The following is a 23,862-nucleotide window of genomic DNA, read 5'->3' on the forward strand; positions in this document are numbered from 1 at the left end:
ACCGTTCTGCTTCTTTCCGCTCGGTATTAAGTTCTGTACTCGTACCGATCGCGAAAAGTATAACGTAGATTATTATACGTGCAATTATACGTACTATTATTGTATTTAACGTAGATTAACGTATTTAAAGTAGATTTTGAAAAGATTGCTTTTCAGCGGAACCCGTTTCGGCAGCAGGAAGATTCTAATGGAAGTACAGTACATATAATACCACAGCGAAAGCATAGCGATACGACATAAGTTATAAGGTCGAATTAGTCAGAATCAGACTGTCAAATATTCAAAATTAAAGGCATACTATTCATTTTTAATTTAACAAGTACCGATTCCTGCCAACAGATATCGCAGCCTGCCAAAAAAGACACCATTGCCAGAGCAGGAAATATTTAACTATAAAACTCATAAGGAGATCAAAAACAATGACTGAACAATTAAAACCCGAAGAGACTGCCAATGAGCAAAAGGTGAATAGTGAACACAATAAAATATCAAACAAACACCGCAAAACGGAATGATTTCGCTCCATCTTTCCCACAACCACCGCTTCAGATTCATACGCGGTCATGTTTGGAGTTTTTCATCAGCAAGAGCATGAGCGCGGCCAGTCCCTTGTCGACGGGATCGACCAGGCCGCGCTGGATCCATTTAGGAATGGTCGTCTGGGCCTGGGCGAATCCCAGTCGGTTCATCACGCGCTCCACGCCGATCGTCTCAATGTCCCGTCCGATACGCTGCAGTAATCTGCCCCAGAATTAACACAATTCAGTTTCATCCACAACAAAACAGACACTTTTCTTCGAAGCTGGTGGTACACAACGCGGTAGATGTGCCGCTCTGCTTACTTGAAACTCGGCTGCAGATACCATTCATTGACCTGGAAGCGGCGTGCGTCTTCCTTGAGGACTTCCGTTGGATTAGGCACTTCGCGTTTGCTTCCGGTTTGTGATTCCGCTGCAATCATGCGAACGTCACTATTACGATCTGCATTTGCCGGGTTCATCCTAAGTCCATGTAGAAATTTCTGATACTGGCAAACTTTGTTCGTGAAATTACCCACTAGGATACGATACCTTACTTCTTATTATTCAAAGAACACTCTCCAAAAAATTGCTCATACTTTATATCGTTTTAAAAAAGAACGAAGAATTTTAACCGAGGTTTTTAGTTAGAAACGCCAGTTCACATTCCTCGAATAAGTGTATTCGCTATGAACGCCTGTGCACTCCACTAATCCCATTACACTTCCAATGCTGTAATCTACTGGCAGGAGAACATTACAACAACAGACACAGCATGCAATACCATTCCCAGAGATGAAGAACAATAAGAGAAAATATCTATTAAAGTATCCATGTTCTCTGCTCACCGTCTGTGTTGGCGATGTAGGAATTGATCAACTGGTGCAGGAAGTAGAATGCCTGTGAATCTCCCATATCAATGGAGATGGGTGCACCGAAATCACAGGTGAAATTGCATGATACCGGCGGATGCGTCGATTCATCGGGAATCGTCTCCGTCTGGACGTGCTCCGACCGCAGTCCGATGACGATCAACGGCAGCGCCAGAATCGTTTCAATCGTCATATTCAGCTTCATATCCTCGAAAGTGTTCAGTTTCTGTGAGTGCGTCGTGGGAAAGCGACCGATTTCTGCAAAAACAATTCTTGAAATAGTCCATTAATCTCTAATAAGAAGCAATGTGCTGCAGGAAGTTTTCGTTTTATTCAGTACCGTCGATATCGCTGTTCATAAACATGAACTCAAACCAATCCGGGAGATTCAGCAGCGGCGGAGGATTATTGCAGGTCACCCGGGCCACGGTGGCGGCAAAGGGGGCGGCATCATCCTTTCCCAGATTAAATGCCATCACTTGTACAACATCCACCAACTTCTCTCCTACAACACAAACCTCTGTAACTGCTTAAATGAAAATTCACACAAATCCCCTTATAAACATAAATAATAAACAACAAAAATTCTATATTACATATTCTCGCATTCATTGCATTCGCATATATCATAATCGCTTATTCATTGATTAATAAATAACAATCTACAAAATCGAATTGCGTGTCAAAGCTATATGAGAAGATCACTAAATTATGGAACCATTACAAAATAATAATTATTATTTTGCAATACAACACGGTAACTAGATTTTGTACTCAACGGTTGCAGACAGTGCCTACCGTTGCGGAAACTCTCGATGGCCTCGCTGGTAATGGCCAAACGCGGTTCCTTTATACTGAACCTCGCCCAGGATTTACCACGGAAACTATTTCCATAAAAACACGCCAAGGAAATATTCCGCCCGTTCATCTGCACATCGCCCTTTAGCAATCCACCCAGCATGGGAAACGGCGCCAGTGGGACATTCTTCAGTCTGTATCCCCGCAGAAACTCCAACGGTCGCTGCCAATGCCGATGAAACCGTGAATCCAGAGACGCCACTGCAAACGCATACAAATTAGCCCCTATAGAGTCACGGGCCATATGAATTATTGCATACCGGCTTCTTTGGTGGCCGACTTGGACAAGGAGCTGCGGCGTCGCTGCGGCACCGGTCCGGCAAAGTTCAGTTTGGAGATGAATTGGCGACTGCTTTTCAGCTGCTCTTCAAAGAATTCCGTAACACGGACGATGGACTTAACAACGTGAGAAGTGGAGGCGCTGCAGATGATCATCTGCATCTGATCCCAGCTGCAGTTCACCGCCGCTGATAATTTCGGCCCACTGAAAACGATAATTACAATTACGATGTACTTCAAGCGTTTTCCAAGCATGTATGTACCGATAGTAAGTACTACTGCATAATCTTATCCTAACATATATACGAGAGAAACCTGAATCAAGAAGGATAACAAGTTTAGTCCAGCTTAAAAATCGAGAGCAATTCGTTCTCAATTAGTAGCTAGATTTATTAGCTCATTCGTCCTCATTTAATAGCTAGATTTATTAGCTTTTCCTAATTATAATAATTAATCGCTAACTTATTACGTAGAATTATTCGTTGACTACAGCAGTACAGTAAAAAAATATCACCCATTCGCGCTGTCGTAAATATTTATTTACCTGCGGTAATCCTGCGTCTGGAGCGCCCATGTATCCCGGACACGGACATTCATTTTACTCATCCGCGCCAGGGCGCTGATCGCTCCCATGTACTCCAATTTGCTCTCCGCCGAACTCATCAGACAGCCGAATGCGTGCATCGGTGGAGCGCCCACCTCGTTACGAATATGCGCTGAAAAATGAAAAACACATGCTAATAATGTTTAAAACACAAAATCTACAATATAAACATTAACCTAATAAGTATCATGAATGAATGGTGAACCCTGAAAGGGCCCATAGCAATAAATTTGCAATGACGACACCCACAGCTGCATTGCGGATCAAGAAGATGCCATTATTCTACCAAATTCACTACTCATTTTGTTTTGACTGCACGTAAAATACGGCCCATCGGCACCCTACCGTATAACTGCGACTTCTTCCAGTGTGAGCCACCGCCGACTACACCACCGCGACTGTTTAAATCCAGATTGGTCGCCACTACAGCCGCAAAAATATCCGAATGCCCATCACTGGCGGCGGAAAATCGTCCCACACAATTGATGTCCTCCACCAACAACCTGGAACAATAGAATCACCGTTCTTATTCAATACTAATAATCCAAACATTGCACTAATCACCGTTATGTCTACCACTTACACAGTATTTCCCATGACATTGCCCATGTTGACGTTGAAATCCAGCGCCGAAACTTTGATTCCAACGAGCACCAACGTCTTCCAAGGAAGTACTGTTTCTTCCCCACCGACACTCGATGCGCCGCTTTCTGCGATGGAAGAGAATGCCATTCAAAACCAGGATCGCAAAAATAATTTAAGTGCACAGTGTTGAACACGATTGAAGAGCAATCCTCGTACGATTGCTTGTAGTTACTGTAGTTCATGCATTACAATATCATTGCATGCAGTTTCAGCAAGGTCAACATAAAACAATCTACCGACAGCAAAAGCGTAGTTAAACGGCTGCGTCTCTTTATCTTCAGGGTAGTGCCCAACGAGATGCGATACATTTGTGTACAGAAAAATTATGGTCTTAAATTCAATTTTAGTTTGTATACCTTCTCTTTTTCAAACTACTTTTCAAAACGTGTCTAGTCGTGAAACGCACAATCACCAGGTAGGATGTAAATTTAGGCAACATACGTCAGCTAGATGAGTTCCAACAAATACCAGACATGATGCTGACGGTTCAAAACTTGCAAAAATTTCTCATAGTCTGACCTTTGCTCTTGCGGGGCGGTTTATTCAGTTCGTATGGTTCTTCACTGTCCTTGGCATTTGGATCCACAGAGATGGACGAAGTCGCTGATTAAGAAGACAAAACGATGCAAATAAACCCAATGTTTTGAAAATGTTCCGGCTTACTACTGGCAGCATCAGCCGCTTCTTCGCCGAGAAAAAATCGCCGGGCGATGGATCGCCGATACCATGCTTTTGGGAACGCCAAGATCTCACCCAGCCGCCGCAAATCATACCAGAAGGTGGTCTTGCCAACGGAAATACTTGCTAGAAAAACAATGTATCAGGAAAATTTTTTTCACAGCAATAGAATAGCGTTTGTTATATTCTCCTGAAAATTCACCACTTACCAGAAAATTCGATGCTGTTGGCACTGTAGAACGCGTCTTTTTCCGGGGTCATGGCAAAATCGTCGACGAGGGACTTGGACCGGACGATTTCCACGTGCAAACGGTCCAATTCCAAGCGGACTAATTCGCGCTTATCCGGAACACCGTGCGCCGAGGTTTTTACTGCAAATTGCCGTTTCAGTATGTAATATTCTTAGTCAAAAATCCCGCTTTGTTTTCTATCAAAAGGTATCGTATTTATTTTTTTGTTAAAAGAAAATCACGATAATAAGACGACACATGATTTCGTTGATGCGGTCAGATTTATCATTAATTTAACCATATGGTTACCGTTTCGTTCGCCGGGTGCATCGTAATAAGCCGATTCCGCCACCGTTCCGTACGGATGGAAAATCACAAGGGAGAATCCAGACAAATTTCCGTATAAACCCAGACCAGCGTGCTCTTCGAATCGATCGACGAAATCCGGCAGCCGAAACTCAGGACCCATCTGGTGCAGCATCTCGTCCAACGTCTCCAGCACCGGCCGACCGGAACTCAGCACGCTCTCGGGTTTAATGCGCACTTTATCCAAGTCGACCAGCTGATTGTACTTGCGCGTGGACACCATCATGCTCAACGAAGGCAGGGTCAGCACGCCCTCCACTTTGGATACCGGGAGGCAGCTGCAGCGAATCTTGGTGGAGTTCATCATGAACAGCACGAAGATGTCCACGGGGAACGATTCCATGGCTGACTCGAAACCCCACGATTCGTCTACAATGGAACCATAAACACAATGAGGCATGCTCAGCGTAACCACGGTAAACGGAATAAAGAACGGAATAGACACTGCGGTCAATGAAATTGTATGCAGTTCTACGCACCCCAAAAGTCTATTCCCGATGCAAAAATAGATTAATGCAACAAAACATCCGGTCATAGGGTTAACGTAGAAGAGTGGCGCATTCGTCCAGTAACATTATTTAACTATTTCCTGTCACCCATTATCTTCCGTTAAATGAGCTATGAAAGTATTTAGTTCAAAAACTCATAATTAAAAAATTATGTTTTTCTTAAAATACGTTGACCAAGTTGATTACTGTAGCATTCCACTGCGCACTGGAAGAGGCAGCAAGCTTCCCAAACATAAAAGCCTCAACTCTGGTAACAGTGAACAATTAATGCCATTATTCTGCTCGCAAAAAAACGCAACCGACCTGAAGCAACTTGTAATTCCGAATCCGATTCCTCAACGGGCGGAGGTTCCTTAGTCTTCAGAACAGGCTGCGCCATGACGGGAATCGGCTCCAGCGCTTGCTCCAGAAAATCCAACAGCTGTGGGGTCAGAACTGTCTCCGCTGGTAAACTCTCCAAGCTGAAGGTGGCAAAGAGATTGCCTTTCTTGCGCGGCAACGCTCCTGCATTGCGGCCCACTTTGGTCTCACTGTTGACTTCCAAACTCGAACCGCTCAGCATGGGACGTAGTGAACGTGCTCCCTTAGCGATGATCTTGCCTTCCGTTCCCTTCATACCGGTGCTGGCATCCGATTCGTACTGCATCTCCAGGTTAACACCTTTCCGGCACAAAAATTCCAGTTAAGCTAATTCAAAAGTGATTTTTCCGAAAAAGATTTTTCATGAGCGATTGGCAAAACGTTGTTATTCCTTGGCAGAAAATATTGGGCAAGTGAATTACGAACCTGGTATGTATAAAGTGCAAACGGGTGTCAGATTGTTGCGCCGATTGAAATCGCTTCCGCGTCGTGCTGGGGAACTTCCACCCAGAGAATTATCACCTGATCTCTGCGATGCCTTCTTCTTGTCCGGTCCGCAATAGAACGTACAGTGGCCGCTTTCGATGTTGATGAGGATGGTGAAGTCGAAATCGAACGCCTGTTCGGCTTCCGGCGCATTGGAGCTCCGCGGAGACAATTCTTCCTTCAGCGGCTCCTGGGAGATTTTCCGTCTTGATGGCAAGAGCCGTGGACTTCTATTACGTACATAAAATAACAATTCAGTCTAACCAAGCTAACGCTCAATGTAGAAAATCAAACTTTTAGTAGATATCGTAGACAAAACGCAAATAATGCAAAAACATACTTTTGTAGAGTAGATCTATGTCCAGTAGTAGTAGTAGTTTTTACATTTTTTAATCAGTTTTGAAGAAAATGCAGTCTTTTGATAACGAATCTATCCTTACCAACTTGTTTACCAAAACAACTGACGGAACAACTTTTATAAACAGTTCACATTAATTTTTAAGGGAAAACTTGGATTTCAGCACAGTTTGCATCACCAATTTCCAATAGCTTCAAGTATATGTAACGTTGTAGCAGTCATTTACTTTTGTAATTAAGCTTGCTAAGAGAAAATTATACTAGTAGTCATATTACTTAGCGCGACGGTTTTCTTTTTCGATTAATAAAATTAAAAGATTTTTTAAAATATCATTTATTACCCTTTTAAAGAGTATCTCGCATTCACAACCGAACTGTCTGCAAAACTTTCTCAGCACTTACAAAGGAATGTTGCTGGGTGTCTTTCTCGCAGCCATATCCGCGGAAAACGTTCTCGAATGCGCTGCTTCAGCATCCGGTGTCGTGGGTGACAAATCGCTCTGCGGTGTGGAGCTGGTGCGGCGATGCGCCCGGTAATCGGCGACGGAGCCGCGTGAACTGATACTCTTCTGCCGGATACGATTGACGATATCCCGCCGCAGTTCATGCACAATGCCCTGTTCAATGCGCTTCAGCTTCTCCGCTTCATTTTGGATATCTGTGCTGGATGCACCCTCGCTCTGCTGCATTTCGTTGAAGATTTTGGCGTGCATCTGCATCTGCTTCTCCATCAGTTTGGTGCGGTGTTTCGGGTGTTTGGGGCCGAAGACGTCTTCGCTGCTCGATAACGGAGGTAAAGGATCGGTGTTGCTTTCCGACTCTTCCCCGGTAAAGGATGTCACCGCGTCGGTTAAATTCGAGATGATTTTACCGATCGCCGGATCCATGTGCATTTCAATACCTGTAAAACGGATCAATTTGCTACGGATACTTGTTAATACAGTACATCCATCCAGCCAGCTATGTCGTAAACAGTAGCGTATCGTAGTTCAACGGAAATTAGAACAATACAATTTCCCAAAAATTTCCGCACAGAAAAAGTACCCATTAAAGCGACGCCAAGATTTCAATGAAAATATTTTTATAACCAGTTTTAATGTCTTGTAAACGGGATTGCATCTCTGCCGTTCGTTGGTATTTGTCGATTGCCAAGATTTGATCTTTATGCGATTCACAAATTTTGGATGAAACTAATTAAATGATGACTTATATCTACCCATTAAATTCGTAATTATTTTACCATTCATATCCCATTTGAAGTACAGATCCCACTTTGGGAGTCCGCTTTCCGTGGTCTCTTTTTTGGTCGTTCTGGACGTGACCTCCACGTAGCCTTTCGGCACGAAACAGCAGTTGGTAAACCCATCATCCAGTCGTCCGGAATAATCATACTGTGGACCGTGATCTTCCGTGAAGCACAAGCGGAACAGATCAAAACTCCCCGACGTAATGATGGAATCGGCCAGGACCGCGCGGACTTTGGTGCGATCCAAGGAGATCAGTAGCGCCATGTCGGAATCCCGCTCACTCGACCCGCTTTTCATCTGGCCCGAGGGCAGCGGCATGCACACATATAGTTGGGAAATGAATAATTCCACAACGTAGATACTCTCTTGGATGGACTGGATGGCGCGCTGAGCGACATGCGGTAAATGGGCGGAAGATGTTTTCTTGATGCGGGTGAGCGAACCGGACTGAGAGATTACTGGCCCGTGTCGTTGTTCGTACCTAATAAAAAAGAATTATCAGATGCCACGATGTACTTACCGTATCATTAGCTTGGTGTAATGCGGTTCAATCGTAGTATAGTGGCTTCACTGGCTTAAAGCAGTTTATCATAAGCTGCTACAGTATGTGGCAATCTAATACTAATATAATTTTGGAATATTGTGAGATTATTTAACAACATCCTTTTTGCAGACTTATGCAGTTACAGTTTAATATGAGGCAATACAAAAAATTCTCCGCCAAACTGTAATTTCTCCATACCAGTAATCGTAAGCGTTCTTATAGTTGATGTAGAAAATGACCGCCATATCCACCGCTCGCGGTTGAAAATAAATACGAGGCTGACTGAGATGGGCCACAATCCGCTTCCTCCGGATCCGCTCATCATACCCCTGCAACAGCGCCTCCAACGGTCCTTCCCCATAATTCGTAAAAGTCATCCGGGTGCGGAAATGCGCACAGGGCTGAAAATCCATCTCGGCCTCCTCATACACCTGCTGCTGTTCGCCTTTCACCAACTGCCCGAGACAAATCCCCACATCCAGTTGCACCGACACCACCGTAGAATGCTGCAGATCCGTGACACTCTGCGGCTGCGCGCTCTTGGGAATGTTGGAGATGTACATGGCGGTCTTGTCGATCTCCAGCCGCACCGCGCTCGATGTGGGCGTGGTGCCGGTGATGCGGATGCCGTCCTGTTGGAGGTTGACCTGATGGAAGAACGGCAGAGCGAATTTCTTTTTCGGTAGGGATAGACGGAATTGCTGCTGGCTGATGGGTTGTGATAAGGCGTCCAGAACGTCCTCGATCTCTTTCATGAAGACTTTCTGGAAGAGGACCGTGTATTTCAGGGCATCCGTGCCAAAAGTGTAGTCCGGTGAACCAACACGCGCCGTGATGTACAAAGCGTGCGCGTCTTTGAATTCCGTTAGTTGTTCGTCCTCAAAGCGGACTTTCACGGGAGGCAGAACTTCGTATGAACACTTGACATACACAGCAGGCAACTGGACGTTCGCCGAAGATTCGATGTCCTCGTTTTTGGACTTGAAGACCAGATCTTGCGGGCCGATATCGAAGTGCATCAGGGTGATGTTACCGATAGAGCCGTGCGCCATAATTTTCGAAATCTAACGTATAAGGATGAAAATCCAATCAATGCATTCGATCCTTATGAAACGGTATTACTAAGAATTATTGGATGAATATAAATACCTCGTAACTGGCTTCCAAAGATGGTAGCGGCGCCGCGGTGATAATGAGTTTCTTAACATACACCGTGGCTTTGATGGGAAACTGACCGACTTGTTTATGGTGATGATGCGATGATTTCACACTGGTGGCCGATTTGGACAGAGGGACGGTGGTTTCACTGGCACTGGTGCTGCCGGTATCGGATTTGCCCTCTTCCGAATCTCTGTGCAAAATCGTACGGTCAGCTGAATGAATAACTTAAATTATCAATGAGTAAAATTTGTACAGTTTAATTCCAGCGGTAGCTTTTAAATCCTCCATAGCGTCGGTAAGATCCTCCGTTCCTCTGACAATCATGGCGTGCAGCGTGATAGGATGATGGGGAACGGAGAAATGCAGTTCGCCCATCCTGATGCATAACGTCCGCTGATTCAGCTGCGATTTATTCCGCACCGAAGTGGAATAGACCAGTTGCGATGAACCCAGCCCCACGCCGAGATATAACTGCGGCTTGTGTCCCATTTTCTGCACCAGCTGTATGGATAACTGCCCCGTTCGCATCTGGTAGTAGCATTCTTCCAGGGTGTTGTAGCGGGACTGCCGCGAGGCGTGGTTGTGATTGAAGGAAAATGCGGATAACACGGCTTGGAAGGTCAGACCGCGTAGTGAAGCCTCGAATGTCATGCCGCGGATGGATGCCGTGCCACATACAGCGAAAGTAGTACCATAACCTGCAACAATGCCCTTCTGGTTCACTAATAGTCTAACACCGACGAAAGTTTTGAAATCCTGAGTGAGGTTTTTTGCTAAATAATTCGGAAAATAACAATATCTTTAATTTCATAATTATTTTGAAAGGTAGGAAACGTAATTTCCATTACAAAATAATAACACAAAATTCCAATATAATTCCAATATTTCCATTACAAAATCCTAAAGTCATAAAAATGCAAAACAGATTACTTTAGTTCCCAAAAAAACGGCGAACCTCCGCAGTATTGCAAAATAAAATTATTACCGTTATCCTGACTGCAAATTAAAAACTTTATCAACTACGAAAATGTCACGTGTTACTGATTTCGCTTATGACTCTGCGTAACGGTGAGAAAATGGTCTTGTGATATGGCTCCATTCAAAAAGCAATAAGCATAAACCATTTGTCTACGACAGCCTCCACAAACCGAGAATAGCATCTACCAGACAGTGTTTGGATACGAAAACAATTACGTGGTATTAGTAATTACTGGGTTTTAAAAATCACGTGCTTAACGTCAGAGCTAACCACGGTCCAGTTGTTGAACTGGAAAATTCGATCGAGCAGCGTTTTAAACAAAAACTTGCAAATAAAAAACTTCAATTCGTGTGAACCACTTACGAATAGTTTTCCTGATTCGTCGCTCAGCCGCTGCTTCGACCACCGTGTGCGCCGCTGTGGCCGGCCCCGGCGTCTCCACATTGTCAATCTCACTCTCCGCTTCGCTGTCCACCTCACCGTCGATAACCTTCCTCTCCTGGGCCGGTGATTCCGGTGCCTCTTCTGACTGGTGCACCGACGACGACACGACATCACTCGTGCTATTCCGTTTCGTCCGGCGGAAGGAGAATCGTGTCCCTTTCAGCCGGTTCGGCCCGTAACTGGATATGCGCCGGTTCCTGGATTTGGTTTCATCGATAATCCGATGCTCCGCCGGCTTCTCGTACAGATCCATCAACATCATCAGGTCTTTCCAGTGCCTGGATGATTCGGGCACGATGAAGTCGGCGTAATTGTCATTGACCCGACCGCGTGGTTGAGCTGGTGAATCAGATCGGGACGTTCCTGCACGAAAAAACAAGAAACTTTGCACTCATTGGGAAAATGTCAAAAAGCAAAAATACATGCCAAGTTACATCAGAAAAACTAAATAAGAGTAAGTAGTTGCGCTAGCGTACAACGATGCTTTCCTACGGCCATCTGAGGGACCTTGCTGCCGTACAAACGCAACAACTCCGTTAATGCAGATACTATCGAAGAAGGTAGTAAAACGGCTCACAGCTCCGAAACAAGCACCAGTCGAGCAAGTGCAGTTATTGTAGCAATGTTTAAAATAACTTTAGTTTCATTTTTTCCCTTATTCGAACTTTTACTTAAATCAGTTACTCATTCAGCTTTAAGGATTCAAAATCATGAGAGCAACTAAAACCGAAACTGACAAATTACAACAATAGTAAAACAAGAAAAAGTTTATCTGCGTTACCCGAGCCACTGGTTGACGTTGAATCGGTCTTTCGGTGGCCTTTCTTATCCACATCCGGCCAGTTCTTTTTGAGATTGGCACGCACCCGCTGCATGCTGGTAATAACGGAGCCAATCTGCGCCAGCAACCGCAACAGCGGCATACTGACCGCTTGGGCCACTTCTGCGACGTCGAATTTGTAAGTTACAACGGAGATCCGGTTGGTGCGGTGTGTCAGCAAAAAGCGTTCGCGGTAGTCCGGAATAAACAGATCCAGCGCTTTTAGCGGAATGTCCAGGAGAATCTCGGAAGTGGCCGTGAGCAGCATGCTGCGGAAAGCGGTGATTTTTCCAAATGAATCTTTCGATGATAACAGTATCCCACCGGCGTCGAATTCCACTGATTCAACAAGACTTATGTTCACGGTGTCTAATCGTCCGGTTAAACTAGCGTGAAAGCCAACGAATTTCTTCAGAACGGAAACTGTGGATTTCTTTTTCATTTCCAGATGTTCCAGTAAGGGTCCGAAAATATTTTCCACGCTCACCTTGAATAAAATTGGGACAATTACGAGTCCATAAAAATAAATTTAGCTGAAATCCGAACGTCAGTTAATTATCACAGCTTCAAGACTTCGAAAATGCAGCAAGCTATTTCACTAAAAATTTTAACCAATCGTTCTAATTTAAAACTACAAATTTTAACCAAGAGAGGTGTATCCAGCATTGACACAGTCTTAATTGGTCCGATCTATTCCTAAGTACGGCCAATTCACTACGTTCAATCCTGTTTAACGGTACTGTGAAGCGTACACAGATTTTACTTACAGTTAAATTTAAGCAAAACACAGTCAAAAGACTTAGTATGCTGTAACACTCTAAACCAATACAAAATTTCCATACTCCAGGTATTTCCTCAAGGAAATACGAGAAAATACAAAATACCTGAGATGCCGTCCCGTCAGCACCAAACTCCACGTCTTCATACGGAGAATCACTGTCTTCCTGGTCATCTTTCGCTTTCTGCGGAGCCACCGGTTTCGAGACAACCGGTTTCACATTGGTCACTCGGTTGCCGGCATCGATCCATTTATTTAGATCCTGCTCCAATGGCGGATATGGTGACTCTGGATGCTGTCGCGGCTGATCTCCCCCGACAAACATCTCATCCTCTCCTGTGCCATCCATCGTCACATCCAGATCATCCACCAGCCGCGTCACACTGCTGTCCAGGGTGGCCGGATCGCGGGACTTAAACACCGGTTTCACCTTCTGCACGAGATACTGCGGTTCCATTAAAACGCGGGCGAACGGTGTGAAGCGCAGCTGCTTGAAGAGAACGGAGATGCCTTTCTCCAGGATGTTGATGGGAGGGATTAGCTCCTTCTTGAATTCTCTCTCCATGTCATCACGGCTTAAGCTCAGCCCGTGGCGCTGAAGAATACGCGACAGACGCGAACAGCAGTCTTCCTGCAGTACGCGGCTTTTCAGCGTGTGACGCGCCAGTTTCGGTTTGGACGATTTGGATAGGATGTGGTCGTTAACGGAGGCGATGAGGAAGTACGATGACAGGATGATTTCGTTACGGTGTCGATTGGCGGTCATGGATTTCAGCGCGACGTTGGTGCGGTCTAACGGGTGCAACCAGGCGTCCACCATTGGGTTAGCAGTGCTCAGGAAATGCCAATCCCATCTGCCGATGTAAGAGAAACTAACGTAACAGAATACATTTTCAGAATCGAACAATAGAATCCAAACTGAGAGAAGGTTATTCCCTCTACGTTTGCTGGCGAGATTTACATAAAGGTGGAATAACACTTTTTCGAGGTCACTGCTACAGTATTGGTTTACTCGTACCAGTAACACATGAGATATATAAGCAAATAGCCGCTGACTACTCTAAGATAAGTATCTAACCGGTCCAATACACAAAATTATGAATTATCTACATACGTATTAACGGTCTTACCGTATTTTACCAAAAAAAAGTTTGTAACACTGAACTCCATTGAGCGTAACGAGAAAGTTAGAAACCCAACTTCATATTAGATGACTTCAAGGTACCCTTAGCTGAGTCACTTCTCTACGATCACATCTTCACAAACCTGGTAAACCCTCGCAACTGGGTGTCAGGAACACTGACGTGTTCAACCGACAATTTCTTGGACGGAGTAGGACAATTCAACCAGCATCCGCCAATCGTCGCTGACAGTTTGAAAACGATGTCCGGAGAAAAATTCTCTTCCTCCGGCTCCTCATCGCTTGGATGGGCAATGAAAGTATGGGCGGAACCACCGGAATGACGGCTATCCGTCTCGCCGTCTTTTGCCGCGTCCATTTTTGATGGCGGTCGAACCACCGGCTCTTCTGGAATCTTCTTGGCTTCGTGAGCCGCTTCCACGACATTATGATCAAGATGTTCGTCGCTTTCCGTGCGGCCGCCACCTTCAATCCTCACGTCATCGACACCCATCTCCAACACGATAAACCCGGTCTGATCCGTTCCTGAAAAGCAGCAAAACGATGTCAATAACAATAAAGCAACACATTTTCATGTCAGTCACGTTAAAAACGCATTTTAAATTTTACAGTAACAATAAACAATTATTAATAAACAGTAAAACACCGTTTCAGCAAATCAGACTGACTGTGAACACTACGAATATTCGATGAGACTGTACACTAATGTAACTGGTGTTCCTGACAAAACAAAAGAACTGCATCCGAAAGTGGAACCACCGAGTGGAAAGTGGAACTACCGAGTGTTGTTAGTCTATTTATTTTAATAAATTACCGATAGCACTGCTAATGTAAAGAAAAAACCCGCCATGAGGTTTTAACGAAATTATGAGGCACTGTTTGTATTGCCGCGTGTAACCATGTAGAAGAATTCATTCAGCCAGCACGCCATCTCTCTACGATCACGCTCCACCATGCGAGATTTGAAAATACCAGCACAATATAACGGTTTGTAGAAACGCTCGATAGCAAGCCTAGTTGCAACTTGCAAGTATCTTCGTACCCTTGATTATTATTCGCTCTTCCCTGATAGCTTTTATTAAAGAAACACGATAAAATCTGAGATTAATTTCGCTTACCGACTAGGTCTGAGAAAATTTTCTGATAGGGTGATTTCTCATCCACAGGTGATGCTCTAGGATTATAATCAAACCATGTCCCGGACTTATTCTCGCCGATACACGTAATTCTGGCCTTTCTCCAGATCTCCGAATGGCGCAATCGCCGCAGCTGGAAATGTGCCGTCTGCACCGACATGGACACCAGACTATCCGTCACCTTGTCGGTTTTGGATTCCGCTCCCACAATATCCGGCAGGTCAAAGATGCCACTCAGCGGCGATAGCGGTTCGACCGGTGTTTTGCGGTCATGTGGAACCGGCGGGCGACTGACACGACGATCCACATACACCTTGGCGGAATACGTCACCTGGCGGCGCCGCACATACACTGCTGACAGGGAACGCAGGCTGCCAGCGAAGACCGAGACGCAGATTAAATCGCGGGGATTCTCCAGCGCTTTAGGCTCCACCACCTCCTCAACAATGCCGCATTGTAAAGTGACCAAATTTATCTGAAATAAATACTTTCTCAGAAGTTCTGCGGGAAACGTAACAAAAAAACAGCAGATGGCCGTTTATGAACCTTTACCAAACAGCGAAATCAATCAACACCGATTTTAACGTGGAACGAAGGCTGTCAATTTCGCTGTTTTACTAAATTTTTGGTTTATTTATCTCACGTTTTTGTTAAAATTATCTGTCGGCAACTTAAATAAGTATGCACAGTCGGCATAGGTGTACTTACTTAAAAAAGGTAAGAAAAAACAGTACGAATGATTTACCTGGTCCATATTTATGTTGAACTGTTCATGCACAAACTTCCGCTCCACCCAAGGTTGATCTCCGAACAAAAGCCACCCGCCGTCGGCGATGGCGCTGCTTTCACGGGATTCATAGGAACCGTTAACAAATCGGGCCTGGGTGTACTGGTGGACTCGGCGGCGCTCTGCATGCCGCTGGGCTTGTCCGCATCACGCGACAGAAGTGCACGAAATCGCCGGGCTTCGGCTATAACCGGTGTTTCGTTGGGCTTTTGATGGAGGTTTTCGAAGATTTTCGCCACCATGATCTTGTCCATGTCAAATCGATGTAATGCTTTTGCTTTCGATACACACGCGTTGTACATTCCGTTTAAGAAGGACACCGGACGCAGTTCGGAAATGTGCTGATCCAGGGAATGAATCATCCTACAGAAACATATTTACAGCGTATAAAATTAAAGTGCCCGTTAAATTTAATAAGATACGCTTACGGTAGCAAAGCATCGCACGAAATAGGCGTAACCATCAGATCAGTGTTGCCAACAATATTGATGGTCACTTTGGCAGGTCCTTTCACATTCGACAAATCCTTGTCCGACCCTGTTGCAATAAAAAACAGAAAACTGAATCAAAAACGACTCAATAAAGTGGATAAAACTGCAGAATAAAACCAACTGAATTAAGGATGCAACGTTAAAGAGAGCTGGCTCAACGGAAACAAAAGATTTCAGTAATCTTTTTAGAGAATAAAAGTACCGCAAGCATTAATGTTTGTGCTTAAAACTATCAGAAAATAACGCCAACAGAGGCACTATTACAGAAAAGTTCGAAATCTGAATAACGAACTTTAGTTCTGCATATCCATAAATTCGTTATGATTATATAAACAAAAAGCACATTCTGATTAGAGTAATTATACCCGATTCGAGCATAACCTTTACATACCGAACGCAACAAAACGAGATCCGGCAGACAACTGCGACGACTGACTCCTGTAGTGCCTTGGCACTTTCAGTTTTCCTAGTTTTCCATACCCTCCCTGCTTCGGGCGGAACGCCGTTGATACATCCAGTCCACCCTTAACTTTCTCCAAATTCGGCAAGTAAAAGGAGAACTTTGGCGACGCATCGCCTGAACTAGTCGAACTCCCTCCAATCGTCACATTGATCACACTCCGCTGCCATAACGGAATTTGTGGCACATACCCCGCCATTAACAGCGGCGATTCATGGGTCTTCTTGGAAAACTGTGCGTGCAGATTCACCGGGAAGTTGGATACAGTTATAGGCACCGGTGCCTGATCCGGCGCCATGGAAATGGTGGAAATGGTCACCTGCGACAGCGCTGCGACGGACACCTTATCCATATCTTTCATCACATCCTTTTCGTTGGAATCATCGTCTTCTCGGTGATTTTCCGCGGCGGAGTAATAGCTATCCATGGATCCGACAGATGGTCGGCGGCGATCAGGTATCCAAGCGGTTCTCCGCTCTTTCGTCGGACTAATCGACGTATTCTCAACGAGAACTCGTGGCGATGCGAAACTGCTCACTCGGGAGCGCGGCTGCTCTCTGCTAGCGAATTTAGCTAACAGCGTTTCCAGCGAGACAATATCCAGGGGAGAATAGATATCGGCCACGTCAAAAATCCTCTGCCCAATTTCTAATCCGGGCTCATTGGCGAAACTGGTCATGTCGACGACCGCGATCAGACCTTTCCACGTCGCTGCGGTGAAATCCCGCCCGAAAAATTCCGATCCACCGACGCATGCGCAGCGTGTGGGTTTTCCGGCCGGTGCATCCCACAGGAAATTCAGGCGATGGGAATTACTGTCGTGTTCGCGAAGAAATTGTATCTGGCGCTCGTTGTTGGAGCTGTCGGCTAATTGGGATGCAAGATCAATCTGCAGGACACCGAGTTTGACACTAGTCGCTTCCATCCAGACATCCTGATCAGCGAGTGGTGTAACGTGTGACCAGATGAATTGTCGAACGGCAATACTGGGAACGATCACAGATAGACCGCCTTCGTGCTCTGGAGAACGGAGATTGCACGTCGATAACCATACCGGCTCCACCTAAAATTGTACTCATACATTACATACGAAAAAGGGAAAACGAAGTCGATCAACAAAAACGAATCGATTACAAAAAGTCCGTAATCAAACCATACACCGAAAAATTAACGGAAAATCAGGAACATGTGAACCTTCAGTACAATATTACCTGAAGAAGAACAAACGAGTCATTGTCCACGAGATACAACTGGAAAGAGTCGATGGAGAATCTAGTCATCCTGTACTTGATCTCCTCGAATTGTGGGCATAAAGTGGACGTATTGGACTGAGGACACAGTGGCTGCATCAGCCCATGAATACAAGTATGGAGAACTTCCGGATTTTGATAATCGTCCTCCGTGTCATCAACAGTCAATGCTAACGCTTCCAGGCACTTGGAAATAACAACCAGCTGCAAAAATCGGAAATAACTCACTGTACTGCTGCTATAAAAAATCAAACTATTACGATTTCAGCTGCTGCCTTGAAAGGAAGCCGCACTAACAAATTATGCCATGATCAGGATTACGTCAAGAAAACACGTTAACTTTATCGAAGGTCCCATGTACGTCACACTACGATACTCCATACTATTCAACAGTGTCCATACAAAACATTGCACGAAGTACCTTACCACATTTAAATATATTATAATTATTTAAATTGGCAAGTTTAATTGTATAACATCTCGGTGCACAGCAGCATCTGCAGTTCAGGCGTCAGTAAGCTTCAAAAATTGCGAATGAAATAAAATACAGGTAGCCGTAATTATTTCGTGCATACAGTAATGCGACCGAGTGTTATCTTAAAGGCGTTTACGGAAAGACGTTCACATGTATTACCTGTGGCAGTGATGCTCGGATGACAGCATCTCCAACTTGAATATCCAACAACCACGCATATTCACAAGTTTCTTCAACCGGGAGGCACTCCGTAATCAGAAAACATGGCGTGTCCGCGAACCTGAACGAAAGACACCAAAGCCTGTCCACTGCGCATGGGATCGGCGTATGCATCCGGCGGCTGCCAGTCGGCAATGTCCATGACGACGGGATGCACCACCACTTGCAACGTGGTCTCCTCGTACTGCTTCAGCACTTCCAGACTGACTTTCTTGGCGAACACACGCGGACACGGCGGGTCGGCACCTTCCGAAGGAATCAGCAGATGCGCGGTAGTATCGTTGAAGTTGCCGACGACGTTAACATCCAAAGGACGGGAGCGTTCCGTCGGAAGGTTGTTTTGGAAGATGGCTACGGATTTCCGGAGTAAGGCTTCCAGGCGGTGTGTGACGCTGGTCTCCATGGAGTTCGGTTCTTGGGATGCACCGAAATAATTCTCTTTGGCGTTGTACAGGCACTTAATGAACGAACCGGTCACCAGCATTTGGCAAGATCCGATCGACATTTCCAGTTCCATCACATCCGGCTCTTTATCGTCTTTTCTTGGCTCACTGAAAACCGTAAGTTGTAATTGAACAAGAAACAGTTGTTATCGGAAAACTGCAAAACATTCCTTATAAAAATATGGGGTCATCTGACATTTAGAGTGATATATTTTATTCAAAATTTCGGTAATCTTGTTCGAACGATAACAGAAACAGCAACTTGGACTATGCTATCCCAGTTTAAAAGTAATCCATGTTCAAGACGCACATACCGTGAAACTTCTGCAGGAGCGGCATAGGGAGTATTATGAAAACAGTAATTCAGTCCCAGACTGAAATCCTCCACGCTCCACGTGTGACACCAAGCAGTCCCCGGCAGCATCACCTCCCGAAAGGCTCTGGGTATTTCCGCTTTCCCCGACATCTTCTCTCCCGATAACGTCTCCACATTTGCTTTCTGGTACAAAGACGTTATGGTATAATACTGCGTATGACATTCCGGAAAGAATAGGCGCACATCCACATGGGATGCGGATAATTTGAAAGGAAATTCTGATAAGGCCACCATAAACTCCAACATATTCAGAGTAAAGGCTAGATTCAGCTGCGGTCCACCAAATACGGTGTAGTAGTTTTCCAGACCGGTTTTCGTACAGTCAATCCAGTTGAACTGGTTGGTATACGTGATGAGATCGAATCCGTTGAAATTCATATTGATGGTCACGTAGAATGGGATGAATTTGAGCAAATCCGGTCGGTCCGATCCGGAAGTCCAATCGTGAATTACGCCGTTGATCATGTGTTTATGCTCGTATAGAAAAAACACCTGTAAAGAAAAAATTACTTTTCCAATATTATTTTCCTGTTATCACGTATTGGTGCGTAATTGAACGGGTAAAATTTGAGGTAAACGGTAAGCCTGAATATCATCCCGGGCCCACGTACTACCACATGCTACACTAGTCAGTTATATGCAAATGTTGCAAGATCCAACGGGTGAATTAAAAGTTTAAACTGACCATGAGCTTTTCATCCTGCTGTTGGTCGACGCTTACTGTACGGCAACAAGTAGGTAATTCACCAGATAATAGTTTGGCTGCGTACAGGGTACATAGGCATGCGGCAAATTCATAAATTTTCTGCACACCTTTTTTCAAAATAAATAAATATTCTCGCACATAATCATTATTCGCATTAATTCCGGTCTTAATCCCGGTCAAATTTATCTCGTACCTTGTTTCTGTCTCATACGCTTTACGCAAAATAGATGGAGATCTGCTGCTATCACAAATACATGAAAAGGTCACCAACTACAGGAGCAACCTTTCTTACCGAGGCGTTCGTCCAAGCAAAATCCAAGTTCCAGTACTGTGGCCCATGATGCACGCGAGAATACCGCAGCACCATATTCATGTTCATTTCATCAGCTTCCAGGAGATTTTTGGCAGTCAGTGACGTCACTCCACGCAGATGTTTGGCGCGCAAGTTAACATGCGTCTCGAAGCCATCTTCACGGTACACATAGGGAATGGTAAACTGGAATTCCGTTCCGGGATCACAGCTAACAATGAACTTTTGCACCTGGTCCTGGTCATTGACGAGGTACAATGTGCAATAAACACTGGCTTTCGTGACGATCTGCAGATCGAATCCTTTGTATGTGCGTTTAGCAACCGTGTTGGTCACCGGAAGTTCCGAGCGAATCGGCGGGAACAGAGCCCGATGCATTTCCGCTCTAAAAAATAACGAAATTCAGAACAATCACAAGAAGCACAAATCAAACACCGGACTACTTTCCGTTTTCTATAAACTGGTAACAAAATAAAAAAATCGTAACCGCGCTGTACATATATCAATGTAATTACTTGTATTACTGCGCTTCGCAAAATCGTTTTGTTAAAAAAGGTGAAAAATTATTGTTTTGTTTTCGAAAAAAGGTGATAATATATAAATCAAAAGAAAAAACATGTTGTATTTATTTTAAGTACATGTTTCACCTCCTCGCATCGATCCAACCGCCATACACGATATCGGTTCGCCCAACAAGAGTCAATTCAGTGGACCACTTCATCAGCTGCTCGGACATATCCGGTCGGTTTTCAAGCAATACGGTAATAATGTCTGTGGGATTATCCACATGATACCGGTTAATCTGTACGGCTTCTGTCGAGAAAAACTTCAATTTTCCTTTTCGATCTGACCGGTCGTACGGGCATCTGCAAGAAACCATTAGGTACAATGAAACCGAAACCAAAGAAACGCTAATCGTTATCACTTAAAAAATAATTCTGATGCCAAGGGATCAAAACCATTTATCATTAGCAGAAAAAAAACAAGATCCAACTTTTCCACAAATTAATGCTTTCAGAAAGTTTAACAATTCCGAGAGATTTCCCCGACTATTGCCACTACACTACTCGTGCTAACTTGTGTTAACAAATCAACCAAACCAAACTTTATACCGTAAACTGCTTACGACAGGATCAACAAGGTGTAGATACCGCAGAAGTAAAAATAATACGTAAAATACCATCAAAAGCAGCAATCAGGTTAACGAAAAACCTTGTCATGAAAGCAGAAAAAAAATACACTGTTAATACTTGATACATTGCAGAAAATATTTACGTAGGCAGGACGTTTAACGTAACTTACGTAGGCACTTCACCAGGATAATCGGGATTACTCTGAAAAGCCGCTTCCACATTCTTCATACTTCCGGTTATCACAGTAGCAAAAGGATCAATTTCCAGGGTAGCTGCTTCATACGTCATGCAGAGGGAAGCTGACGATCCGCCAACCACCAAGGAGTACGCAGAACGAAAATTTCCCAAAACAACGCGAAACTAATGAAACCAAAGAGCAGATATTGCGAAAATCCAACACACCACAACCAGCCGAAGCAAAAACTAACCATGTTCAACTTAATATCCACAACGGCGAAAAGGTTTCGCAGATTAGCCCAGCCGTTAATCTTCTCAGCGTTGGATACTTTTGGTGCTTCACACCTGCAAACACGTTTGTGGTATGAAAGCCAGTCGCGGTGCAACAAAAATAAAACCAATGACATATGCACCGAAATATGTTTCATCAACTTTGTAGAACAACGGAAAAGAAAACTAAGTGGCTAAACATCCGGTTTAATTCGTTTTTTTGCGCATCTTAGTCGTAATGCCAAAGTTATTCTCTCCTCTCTGCAAAAACTACTTCAAACTTTTTTTAAATAATCAATTCCCTAACTCCCTTACGGCCAGCATACTTGGTTTTTTCTGCCACATTCTCCGGCATTGCATGCCCGTAGTATCGTTCGTAGAGTTCCCTTTCGTATTCTTTGCGTATCTGGATGATCTCCGCCACCGGCTCAGTGCGATTGTAATAATACACTTCCAAGCCATACAAATGTATGAACAACCGATGGGAATCCATCCTAAATTCTAAGACAGACACATCGTGTGCCCTCAAAATAATACCATTTTTAAACATTAAAATCCTGTGCGCAAAAACAAACAGTAGCACCATACAACACGAGTAGCAACAGTAGTCACAATACGCATTAAGAACGTTATTTCTTATCTCCGCAAACGATTCCCGCATCCACACTGCTCGTTTTTGTTAAACATACCAGGCAGTTGTTTAACTTTATATGGCATCCAGTAGCGGAACCAAATGTATCCATCATACACCAAAATGCTGAAATCCTCATTAATATACCGCACATTCCTGAAGGCCAATCTGCCGGAAACCACTCCCACTTTCAATGAACCTGCAATCGACTGTCTATAAGCAAAATACAGCAACCACAACAAATCCCCTGCCATTTGGCATTTACCAAACTATCAAAAGATTATTAGCCGCCAGTCCAGTCAACGGTTCATGATAAATATTATCATCCCGTACGAAAAACGCAAATAAACTTAAATTCAACATTAGTAACAGTGAAAACGAAAGGCAGCAGGAAACTGGAAAGTACGCGAATGATCATCAAAAGTTAATTCAAAAATCAAAACATTGGAATATCGTTGCAAAACTTTTAAACGAACCAAATCTAATACGATCCAATTAGCTTCACTAAGCCGTTAGAAATAATCGCACGCCAGAGACAGAGATTCTCTACCTTTCGAAAACTTACCAATACTCAATTCGCCAAGGCCTCTGCGCTTCAAATACTGATTCAGAATAAACCCAATCACAGCGCCCACCACGCGCGAATGAAAGCACGAGCCGTAGATCATCCAGATGAACACGATACTCAGCGCACACAGCAGCCATGCGAAATTGGAATCAATGGGCATGTTCTCGAAGGGATTCTCGAAAACACTGGCCGTCGTGTTCCCGTCCATTTGGTCGCTGGTAGTGGACGAGAGAGCGGAGGAGATCGTGCTCAGCACCAGCGTGCTGGCCGTCGTTGCTTCGGTGGATGCTGTCGTAGCCATTACAGCGCGGCCGATGGACTTGCTAACCGATTTCGGGATAATGGCGCATTCTCCAGAAGATAACACCTAATCTGCATTCGTTTAGCCTATCTGTCTGTGGGTAGAATTCACAAAATGCAAAGTATCGAGATAATGTGGAAGAAATTAAAAAATTGCAGCTTGCTGCTTGCAGTTGCTAACTTTGATCTGCCAGAACTTGGACCGGAAATGCATGCGAAAATAATGCGGAAGTCTGAATACGTAGTTATGAAGA

The 23,862-nt window shown here is 44.4% G+C and overlaps 1 protein-coding gene across 1 annotated transcript; it reads right to left on the bottom strand.

Moving 5' to 3' along the window:
* Window positions 1-202: 202 nt before the first annotated feature.
* Window positions 203-23,775, bottom strand: LOC129601144 (bridge-like lipid transfer protein family member 1). Its single transcript, XM_055499874.1, is given in 40 exon segments — window positions 203-741; window positions 843-951; window positions 1,367-1,648; window positions 1,731-1,895; window positions 2,189-2,449; window positions 2,509-2,732; window positions 3,072-3,243; window positions 3,477-3,634; window positions 3,715-3,841; window positions 4,296-4,379; window positions 4,440-4,580; window positions 4,664-4,825; window positions 4,994-5,419; window positions 5,863-6,219; window positions 6,346-6,635; window positions 7,165-7,663; window positions 8,003-8,490; window positions 8,752-9,617; window positions 9,703-9,904; window positions 9,968-10,412; window positions 11,057-11,500; window positions 11,919-12,444; window positions 12,842-13,589; window positions 14,002-14,401; window positions 14,995-15,487; window positions 15,758-15,831; window positions 15,834-16,162; window positions 16,228-16,336; window positions 16,682-17,813; window positions 17,962-18,204; window positions 18,635-18,715; window positions 18,717-19,245; window positions 19,452-20,005; window positions 20,512-20,914; window positions 21,177-21,395; window positions 21,832-22,022; window positions 22,091-22,184; window positions 22,436-22,610; window positions 22,799-22,939; window positions 23,306-23,775. Coding segments are annotated over 40 exon segments (12,837 nt in total). The 5' UTR covers window positions 23,610-23,775; the 3' UTR covers window positions 203-551.
* Between the last annotated feature and the right edge of the window lie 87 nt (window positions 23,776-23,862).

This window comes from Paramacrobiotus metropolitanus, unplaced genomic scaffold (assembly GCF_019649055.1).
Source record: "Paramacrobiotus metropolitanus isolate TYO unplaced genomic scaffold, Prichtersi_v1.0 Parri_scaffold0000215, whole genome shotgun sequence".
In the NCBI taxonomy this organism is placed as follows: Eukaryota; Metazoa; Tardigrada; class Eutardigrada; order Parachela; family Macrobiotidae; genus Paramacrobiotus; species Paramacrobiotus metropolitanus.